The sequence below is a fragment of the Helicoverpa armigera genome, chromosome 24 (assembly GCF_030705265.1).
Source record: "Helicoverpa armigera isolate CAAS_96S chromosome 24, ASM3070526v1, whole genome shotgun sequence".
NCBI classification, from domain to species: Eukaryota; Metazoa; Arthropoda; class Insecta; order Lepidoptera; family Noctuidae; genus Helicoverpa; species Helicoverpa armigera.
The window spans coordinates 5,762,983-5,774,634 of record NC_087143.1 but is presented as its reverse complement, the minus strand read 5'-3'; the positions used below and the strand labels follow the sequence as shown (position 1 = coordinate 5,774,634).

At 37.0% G+C, this 11,652-nt stretch overlaps 1 protein-coding gene across 1 annotated transcript; it reads right to left on the bottom strand.

Annotated features, from left to right (window-relative positions):
• Positions 1-465: 465 nt before the first annotated feature.
• Positions 466-1,924, bottom strand: LOC126056544 (gloverin; the record flags this gene model as incomplete). The annotated part of the gene is made up of 3 exons (XM_064041022.1): positions 466-758; positions 1,179-1,364; positions 1,796-1,924. Coding segments are annotated over 3 exons (450 nt in total), but the record flags the coding sequence as incomplete, so codon positions are not given.
• Positions 1,925-11,652: the final 9,728 nt, after the last annotated feature.

The following is an 11,652-nucleotide window of genomic DNA, read 5'->3' as shown; positions in this document are numbered from 1 at the left end:
CCTATAAAACTGTTACCACTGACCTGAAGTTGACTGTACTTACTGCATACTGTATCTCAGGGAACTCCCAGAGCCGATAGAAAAGGGGATTCATTTGAGATGTGACTCATAGATCGAGAGTTCAACTCTAGCGAGGCTATTAAATAATGTAACAGGATAAATAAATAAGTGGTTTATTTGATGGTGTAAAATATTATGGGAATGTGAATAGGAATCAGGAGAATTATTGTGAACTTGTCTTTGTACTCAGTTGTATCCGATTGAATTGGAAGCCGTCTCTAATATAGCATAATAAGGTAAATAAGGAAGTACATAAGGTGAGTACATAATAAAGTATATAAGGAAGCACATAAAGCTATTACAAAAAGGGGAGTACATAATAAAGCATATAAGGGGAGTAGATAAGAAAGGTTATAAGGGAAGTAGTAGAGAGTACATAAGAGTAATACATAAGGAAGCATAAAATTCATTCTAAAGAATTTATTTACAAAAAATATATATTTACAAAGAAGTCTCAATCTCAAAACACAATACAATTTGGTATTACAGACTTTAAAAAATGACATCATTATGAAAATGAATATATTTACAATGTCATGTGCATGAAGACTTTTATAGTCTATTTAAAAGTCGTGTTCAATCTTTCCTTGGATGCCAATCTCTGGTCTGTCATGGCCGAAGTTCTTCTGCAGATTACCACCGGCTGACAATCTGGTGTTATGGTCCAGTTTCCATACACCATCACCTGATAGCTTCATCTGGAAAAATAGTATTTTGGTGAGACTTTAGTATTACTATGCATCTAATGATGAATATGATGATATGAATATGGGTGAAACATTTGTAGGTAAGCATCCTAGAAATCCCTCATTATTGACATTATACTATATGGTAAAGATTATCAAAAGCAAGCGGTTAAAGTACCAGCTTCTCAAGTACGAGTGTTCGGTTCGATTCTAAGTCAGGCAAGTACCAATGTAACTTTTCTGAGCCATACGAACTCTTTATGTATAACTTGGCCAACAATGACTTAGTAAAGACACAGGAAACATTTTGAGGAAACCAGTAATTTAAATTCTGGAAAGCTTACGCTCATTCCTTCTTGGTGTTAGAAGAGGCCTGTGCTCTACAGTGATGCAATAAAAAGTCTCATAAAAAGGGTTTTTAATGATACTTACGCCACTACCACGTCCAATATCCTTGTACACATCAAGACTGGCCTTCGCGTTGTCATTGTTCCAGTCCAGCTTGCCTCCCAAGGAAGTGGTGTCGCCATAAGCCCCGAGCACCCTGGAGCCATATGCCTGGCCTTGTAGGTGACCGCGATGGTCGTTAAAGATGTCTTGCTTGTAGCCTCCACGACCCTGTAGAAAGGTAGTAGGTTAATATGACATGCTGCGGATGGTATCACTACATAGTATAAAGCAAAGTCGCTTTTTCCGTCCCTATGCGGTTTTTTAATAGTTAGAGTGATAAAAGAGGAAGGTTTATGTGTTTAATAGCATGCATTAAATAGTGGGAAAATACTGTTATCCCGTGCGAACTTGGGTTCGTTTCGTTGCCATTAAGAACCCCGTATGATTGCTACGGTTTTGCCCTTTTCTGGTTTAAAATTTGCACATTACGGGAGAAATTTCGAATTATTTTTCGTTTATATTGTTTGTAAACTACAAGCAAAATCTGCCTTACAACAATCTCCTAGCCTATTTACCAATTAATTTACTGCAGGATACCTCAATCAACTTCACTTATAAAGAGGTTTAAGAAAGAATTTTTTAACACAAATATTACTTACGAATAGAGAGTCATCAGTGCTGCCCAAAGTTCCGAAGACCTGACCCCTACCAGCGTTAGTCGACCAACTCACATCTCGAGCGTGACGGGCTACTTTTGAAAGCTGTTCGCGAAGAGGCCTGAAAAAGAAACAATATAATTAAGCATCTAAATTCTAAAAAAAAGAATAGATAGTATATCGAAATCACCATTATAAATGGGTATATAGCAGTCAATAAGAGCTTTCGCAAACGGAGCATCGTGCATAAATCAGGACCACAGTAAAGAAAGCAGTAATAATAGATAATAAGAAAATTATACTTTTAAATGTATCTTTTATACTTTTTAAGTATTAGAAAAAGTGGAAGCCGACCCCAACATAGTTGGGAAAAGGCTCGGAGGATGATGATGGGAAAAAGTTTCTTATAAAGAAGATCACCTTACCTTCCTTTGTACACATCGGGAGTGGTCATACGACCACACACACATGCAAGCACAGCAGCGAAACATAATAAAAAAGTAGACTGCATGATGAACTGAAACAAAAGAAATATTTTAAGTAAATGTTAAGAATGGCAATAGGTATTTAAGAAGCAATGGTAATGAGAAGATCCCTTGGTAATGTAAAAGAATGTCACTGCTTTGTGTGATGGGACTTATACTAATGTAGTTTACTGAGCTGAGTCTCTTGCTGCACATCAATTTCTCAGTTTGTTTGTTGTCCTGTTTATATGACGTGTTTGTGTAGCAAATAAGTAGTTAAAATGGATCAAAATGTCTTTAAAAAAAAGTACTTAAAACGTGTTTTCACGTAAACGACTTAGAAAGTATTTTAGATTTTATTGCCCAGTAATACAACCAAAATTATAAAGTACCAACGTCCCATTCTTAAAAATAAATAGAATTTTGAAAGAATCATTGGACTCTTTAACTACCCCAGAAATAAAAAGTTAACCTGTAATTATTCTATGCACATACCTCTTGCAAGTTTACTTCTTAACTCCACAAGGAACTGTAAGATTCTGTAGCATCTCAGTCCCGGAGCGATCATATATACCCACTGCTGTGTCTCCGGGAAACTCCCTATAACGAAGGCTTAGGGGATTCATTTGAAAATATACGGTGACTCAGAGGTGATACTTTTTCTTAACGAAGCTATTAAAATGCTGTAACAGGATAAAAGTGATGTTGTTCCAGAGAAAGATTAGTGACTCGATGTACAAATAGTACTTTCATTGATTTATTTACTGTTCAACGTGATAAAAAAATGGATCACCGTTGTGGATTGATATTTCGAGTTAGTAAGCTGAAGTCTTCTTGAGATGGTTTTATTCATTTTTAGACAGCACCTTTAAAAAGAGGTACCAGTCAGTAAGAAAGATTGTCTATAACCGTTTATTGATACTGAGAGTTTAAGCCAGCAGTTCGTACACCTGGTCATATGGGATATCTCCCAGTGAAAAATATTCGTTCTAGTTTAGTTCTGAGTTTTTGGAGTAATAGAACAACATACGTATAAGCAGACAGTTACTTTCGAATTTATAAGGCTTACACTGAAGATAACATCAATGTTAGTAGAAACATAGGAGCAAGATGCTTTGATCTAGTAAGCTAAACTAAAATTAGCATCGTTGATAAGAAAAATACTTTGCATACAAAAATAAACACAATAACTTAAAAGTTCAACGTAATATTTGTAGTAATTGCGGGGTCAAATAAGGCCGTATCCAGTGATAAGGGGATTCACATAAGTATGAACTCAAAATAAATGTTTTGTTTGCTTTGAGTCATGAGTATTGTGCCTAATTTCCTCACGGGGATTATTTTGGCTGTTATTGCTTTGTTTTTCCTTGACTTAATTTTAATAGGTGATTTTTGTTCAATGTGTATAGATTATCACGAGTATTTTTTTGAATGTAGCATTACGGTTATCACGAAGCTTTTGGCACTTTATTGTATTCAATATCAATTTTTGGGCCTTTGCACACAAAATGATCATCCAGGTTCATTAATAAAAGTCAAAATAACAGAAGTATCCTCAATTTTCTCACACTACCAAAACTCGAAAATGTATCTCTTTTGATAACATATTCAATTCAATCAAACGTACACGAATGTTGAAACCACTCCCCTAAAACATTCAAGCCGATAACACAAAATCAGTATCCTACATAGCCTACAAAACATTCAGTGTGCAAACCGCTTGAATTGCAACATGCACAATAATTAAGTAGTTTATCCAACATTATCGGTTTGGCATAACGCAACCGTATATTAATAATGATGCATGGACATACTGTTCTAATTAATCTGTGCTCTGGGATGCGCTGGCTTGGTTTTTGTAGTTATGGGGTGTTCTGGCTTTGGGGAGGTTTTCTGAACTTTTATTGCAAGAGTTCATCTATGTGCCTTTAGTAAATGAGATGAATGTATTGCGGGCCGAAACCAGAGGAAGGCAATGAAATGTGCATGTGACATTTAGGAAAGAGGATCATGTCTTGATCATGAAACTGATAATTGATTAAATAGTAAGAGGGCGACCAAGGAAGAGATGGAAGGATTGTGTGAAAGACGATATGGGTAGAAAGCGTGTCACTTGTGAGATGAAGCAAATATGCAAATCAAATAGGGATAAGGGCAAGAGGATGATCTTAATAATTGTAAAATGATTGCAAGTAAAACTCTTGAGAAATTAGATTTATCAGGGTGTTTTACCGCGAACTCCTATTGACTATTGCAAAGTTCCATATATTAAATTTAAACGTACGCCCAATCTGAATTTCTATTTGATTAAACCTCTGCCAAACCCTTGACACAAAATAGGGTTGATCATATTACGTAACACAGTTGGCTTCTAATGATCTCCTTTCACTAAGACTATGTGCTTCAAATGATACTCCTAATTTGCTTCTCGGGTATATAATGCGAGGTATTGATATCAAAACATGGAGAGAACAGTTCGGAACATTAGACAGGTACATATAGTAGTACCTACATACTGTATCTAGCAGTAAATTTGGGCGTTCGCCAAATGCAATGCTCATCCATTATGTTGACTCGGCACTGCACGGGAAGTGGTGCGTTTTCGTTGTTGGACGGCAGGAAATGTTTAAGAGTAATTATTGTATATGGGTGAGGTAGTTAGTTAACCTCGTATATTTTGATGTTTGTGTATGAGGCACCGCTAACTAGTACCACACTGGTAGTAATGTTTGCAGTGTAGTGCAACAGTTCCCGGCATCGATTCCTGAGTAAGGCCAAATTAGAATTTTTGGGTTTTATAAACTTTCACAAAGCAGCACGCATTCTGGAAGTAGACGATGTTACAGTCCCATGTTTGGGAGGGCACGTAAAGTCGGCGTCTCTGAATGCTGTTACGATTTTACGTTAGCCACCGGCGGATCAAGCGTATTTTGGAAAATTCCTCTAATTGATTGATTGATTGATTCTGACAGATTGTTAGGTGATTAAATCTACAGCTCACTCGATAAGAAGAAGCTTGTATAGAATTACCTACTGATATGATATTTGGTTTCGTTTCTAGCATGAACAGTCCCACTGCTAAGCGATCCTTTGAGTGTTCCCCCCAATCTCAGGTCGTCCGGTCATCTCTTCCCGACTCTCTCAAGTCGGTTGGAAAAATACATACAAAAAGTAATTCCCGCATACAAATGGACACAGACCTCCCAACATACAGAGTAAATACAGCTCTCTAGAGTGTGCTCTGTGATTGAAGCATGTTACATGTCCGCTCGGGTCCATTTCACAAAATGCATGGATTTGGGTTACATGCCCGTGTTGCTATTGATCCGGATATCATTTCTAATTATGCTGAAGAGCTTTGGACTTTGTGTGAAGGTTTTTTTAGAAATAGTTTGTTTCTCGGTGAAGGGAAATTGACAGCTTCATGTAGAAGAGGTGTGAATGTGGGAATGAAATCGCATAGATTGGAACCTGATAACAAAATATTACCTACTTCTTCAAAGAAGTTAAGACTGTAAATAGGTCATCGTAAATGGTTACTTACAGTGTTCCACATAGTGTGTTGCGCTTACCTTAATTCTGGAATTTTGAGTAATAGAAAGATGATGGTTTTTTGGTTTTAATATTTTAAACAGCGTTCGGATGTATGGATAGTTGTTTGTGTATCATGCAAATATAACTGAACTAATTTTGATGAAAATTGGATTTCACATCAGAATAACATAAAGGCAGATTACCATCTATCCTGGTGATAGAAGTAGCTATCCATTAAAACCTCGTTATTCAATCAAGCCATATCCTACAAAATCAATCAAAGCATCCAAGACCAAGAATCTCCATAAAACTTAATCCCGAAAATACTATTTACTGAAAACTGCCCCAGTTTCTGAGCACTCGAGTGCAGTAAGTAAATACGAGCTTGGGAACACTAGTCCGTGATTGTAGCGTGTTCGTGCGCCGGCCGTTGAATGTTACGTATCACAGATTTGTTGGTACATGCCGTTTGATAAGACTGAGTGATTGAGTTTCATTTGAAGCTATTTAATAAAAGGTAGCGATTAAGCATAATCTGACATATACTGCTTCATTCATCTATTTAGATACAGCTGCTAAGTATTGCTAATTCAAAACGAACCAAAATAAGTAAAAAAAAAAAACTCTTAATTATTACTACTTTGTTCTACATCAATAAACACATAAACTTAATCACCAAAATAAAACTGCCCCAGTTTCTGTACACTCGAGTGCAGTAAGTAAATACGAGCTTGGGAACACTAGTCGGTGATTGTAGCGTGTTCGTGCGCCGACCGTTGAATGTTACGTATCACAGATTTGTTGCTACATACCGACTGTGCTGTCAAACGGATTGATATAAAATCTGGGAATTAGATCGCAGCCTTGGCAAGAGTCTGTAGTCATTCTGGGGTTTGTAAATAAGTTCTGTGTCACATGCTTGTGCACCACAAAATTCTTTAGATGGGTACTTGACCAGATTTTAACAGATTCTTGCTGCTTTTGTTTCATATAAAGGCTGTAAAAATGAGACAATGGATAGATTAGACAATGGATGAAAGAAGCTCTTTATTTAATGGAGCAGTTTATTACATAATCAAGGCTTTCAAGAGCAAGAATTACCCTAAAACTGCCCCAGTTTCTGTACACTGGAGTGCAGTAAGTAAATACGAGCTTGGGAACACTAGTCGGTGATTGTAGCGTGTTCGTGCGCAGACCGTTGAATGTTACGTATCACAGATTTGTTGCTACATACCCGCTGTGCTGTCAAACGGTTTGATAAGAATTCCTGGAATGAGATTCATTTGGGATTGAGTGATTATCCTTCTTTGACAGATTCGCTTTATGGGGTTTCTTTTGTGATTTAAAGATCTGAGACAAAAAATAATAAAAATGTAATTATTTATACCTATGTATTATTAACCTACGTACTGCGCTTCAGCCTACTAATATTATAAACGCGAAAGTTTGTACCTATGTATAAATTGATGTTTTCCTCTACGCAAGAACTGCCTGAACAACGCGTGAACCTTACCTTAATAGAGCTATGTGGTACATAATTAGCTGGTAGTATATCAAAACAACATAGGCTACTTTTTACCCGGGTGCGGGAAGTAGGTAATTTTCTCAGGAATCGGGTGAAACCACTGGCAGGAGCTAGTGTATTTATATGCAGCTGCTAATGCTAATTCAAAAACTTTTCAAAAATAATTGGCGTTAAAATATCCCCCACAGAATTGCTAATTGCAGAAAAGACCGGAACTGTCACTACTCAAAAATATGACTCATATCAGTATCAATAACTGACACACAAAATTCCATCAGCACCGTTCAAGCACATTATCAATTCCATTCCTCGCAACTCGCTATTTAACTAGCGAATCAAATAGATAGTACAGTTTAAAATATTCTCTTGGAAACAGTTGTGAAGCTACGTTCCAACGTTCGTTAAAATGTCACTCACACACGTATGTGCTCGTTGCACGACACTCAGTACTGACAGAACCGTTAGTACCGATAAAAGCTCGTCGATACACATGCGTCACAACTCATCATCATCTCCCGAGCCTTTCCCAACTATGTCGGGGTTGGCTTCCTGTCTAACCGATTCAGCTGAGTACCAGTTTTTACAAGGAGCAACTGCCTATCTGACCTCCTCAACCCAGCTACCCGGCAACCCAATAACCCTTGGTAAGACTGGCGTCAGGCATACTGGCTTCTGACAACCCGTAACGACTGCCAAGGATGTTCACGGACAGCCGAGACCTACAGTCCAACGTGTCATCCGAAACACAGTCATCCAAGATATACTTGGAAAGTACATACAAACTTAGAAAAGTCGCATTGGTACTTGCCTGGCCTGGAATCGAACCCACGCACTCATACTTGAGAGGTTGGCTCTTTACCCACTAGGCCACCACGGCTTCACAACTGTACATGTTTATTCTGTGTAGATGGTACATGGTACATAATATAGTGATATTTGTGCAACGTCATGCGGTGAGCGTCAATCTGGGACAGCGCTGCATGCGCTGAGGGGTACAATGTTTGCACAACGAATTCAGCGCTGAATGTCGCTGCAGCGGATTTTCGGTATGTTCTGTTTGTGTTTCATTTGTCTTAATTTGTGCGTATTTTTTGTGACGTTCGATTGTTATGTATGATATTCGATGGGATCATCTTTAAAGAGGAATTCTTCCTAGCTGTGTGCATCGTTCGATTAAGTAAAGCTACGATTGAGCGGCCGTTCCGCGGATAGCTGACCCCTTTTCATAAAGGGTCCCATCATGTTTGCGATGGCACATTAAACTGTGAACAAACATCTTTCCCAATTCTTAAAAATTGCCAGAAGCCAGAAAGTCTGGCATACAGTCTTATGTAGAGGTTTGAGATTAAGAAGCTCAGGTAGGCAGTCACGCCATCAAAAAGATGAACCCAGATGCATTCAGAAAGACAAGAAATTAACTCTAACATCCTTTTTAAAACCGCATACTTACTTACCTATTTTAAAGTAAGTAAGTTTTTAATCTACTCTACCACTATCGAATCTCTCTATGGCTTTAAAGTTGGCTGTAAGAGAACCCAATTCTAAGTTAAGCTCGCCATTGTACAGAAACTTTACTGTCCCTATTCTTTTTATATTTATTGTTAAGTGTGCAATTAAGAATAAATAAATAAGTATTACTTCTTTATGTGGAGAGAACAGACAAAATTTTAAGTACTGTACTGTATAATTAACACGAGTTTTCATCCAATAGGCACGCAACAGTAGAAGAGTAAGTGAGTGGCTTTGAAACACGAACAAATATTCAGCTTCCAATCCGCGCCAGTAAACTGATCAAATTGCAAACTGTTGCGAACAAAATACCTGTAGTTGGGGTGTAGTTAGGTATTTGATCTCACAAAAGTGGGTGAGGGGCCAAACTTGTGTGTTTAAATGTTCATTCATCACTTTATTCGTAAGATTAAAACAAAAGAAGATAGTTATAGCGATACCGAATCTTTTGTACAGTTGACAGATGTCAATTTCAAGGGATATTTGGAAAGCAGTTTTAGTACTGACTGACAGAATTGTCAACTGCACCAAAAATAAGTCAGACAATTCAATTGAAGTATAAGCTTAAAATACGAGACTTCTATGATATCAATATCGATTCAAAGCATGACCTAAAATATTCCCAGTAAACGATCAAGATATAACAGCCGTTATAAATTTTAAAAGCAATAAATTCAGTTCTTACATTAAATATAATATCAGGACTAAATTCAGAAGCAATTTGTTAGGAAAACACTCAAGCTGACTAAGTGAGGGCTCGCTCAAAATTTAATGGCCTCCCCCTCTTCACTCTTTACATATTTATTACAATCTTGGCTTTTGTTTCTTTGCGTAGTCGGTTTAGATGTTAAAACATACTACCTTATGGTAAATCATTTTCTGCGAAATCTGGATATCCAGTTTGTTGGGCTTAACATTTGCATCTTAAAAGAATAAAAATTATGTCTTAAGTACCTACTGTTAGTAGGTAACAATCGGTTCACAATCTATACAATCAGGAACCAAAAGTTCGATTTGAAAAAATAATTCGTTGTTAGGCAGCCCACTTTTCGAGGAACGGTTTTATCTAAGTGCGTGAAATAGTTACTACGGTTCATTATACATACGCAGGTTGACTGACTATTGACCGAAGTTAACATTTTCTATACTCACAATTCTAAGTTGTCAAAATGAAACAAAATGCTTCTGATGATGACAATAATAAAAGAATATACGTACCTTTATCACGTTTAATCAAGAAGTTAAGAGTAAGTATTTGATAGAGTAGACGCAGACGCAATTTTCCATGACAAATGACTACAGTAGAAACCAGATTACAGTCAGTCAGTTACAAAACCCACCCTTTTCCTCATATATCATGATTCTACACTGATAAAAATTTTAAGCTACGAGTATTAAAGTTATCTTTCACAGCCATAACAATGCATTCCTTATCAGTCTTCAGATTATATTAATAGAAACAAAATCGTTTAAATATTCTAATGAAAGGTTTTATCATAAACGTTCGCCATTAGAGCTTATTTCGCTAGCGAAATATTAAAACTGAATAACTCTCATAAAGTAGACTTTGTTTAGTGGTTGGTTCCGCCGCGGCGATTTTCTGGTTAAAGGAGTTTAATTAAAATTGAAAATTGCTGTGTGGTTTCTGACTATAGTTACTTTGCGTACCAGTGTAGTTGATATACTTTGAGCTTTGAAAAGTTAGTTTACTTGCGATGTTTTTAATAGGTTCTGGAACAAGTGAAGCCTAAGACCATAAGGAAGGGTGTTATAAGTTCGACCGTTTTGTGTATCTGTCTGTGACAATGTAGGTAGCTCTAAAGCGGGTGAACTAATTTGAATACGGCTTTTCAATTGAATATAAAAATACTTAGTAGTTAGTGGGTTATCTATAAGAATGAATATTTAATAATGGTCACAAACTCACAAATCATAAGTATTCCACCGTTCGAAAAAAAATGGGACACAACTCGTTGGATCAACTCATCAATCATGCTTTTGTTAATTGTATTAACTAGTCCTTCAGCGATTTAATTATATTAACACCTAAATTAGCAAATGTCACAATGACACAATTAAAATATTACGATACCAAACGACATCTGTCAAATCATAAATTATTTCCATAATCCGAAAAAGTCGCGTCAACAGAACCATACCTTAAGCAATTTCAATTTCCAAGCGGCGCGACTGCCTCTCCACGGATACATTAAGCACTTAACTATCACTGTCTGCTTACTCTCAACTTGTGCCGTTTTATTATAAAACCCAGCTTTTTTGTATATCTACACTTTTTCCTGTGGATATTTCATTTAAATTAATACTATTTTTAGGCGTACCTAAGTTGGAGGCAGCGTTATGAAAACTTTTTTTGGGGTTCGTATTTTAATCATTGAGGTGGTTCTCGTTACGGTAAATGTAGCTAGTAGGACTTGCGATCCGCGAAAGCTGTGAGCAGACCTTAGTTATGCTACGCTGAAGACTGGTCGATGCAGAACAAGTTGATAGGACTCTTTTTGCCTGAAACGGTATATAGGCTTGTGTATTTCCGAGGCCGTGTTGTCTCGTGCCTGCTTGCGCGAGGCACAGCATTTATGCTGAGCGCTGGCCCTTTTTCGCAAGGTGACGCAACTGCAGCATTTTTCTGTGTATATGTTTGTTTCGTTATTAGTTTTGTTGCTTTTGCGTATTTTGTGCAAATCAATGGTTTTTCTTTCTTTCATATTCTAAGTTTATCTTTGGAAGGAAATTTACCTGTGTCCTTCAATAGAACAGTAAAAAAGGTTGACGGTAATGGTCTTTTGTCATTAGAGAGATCATTGCCCTGA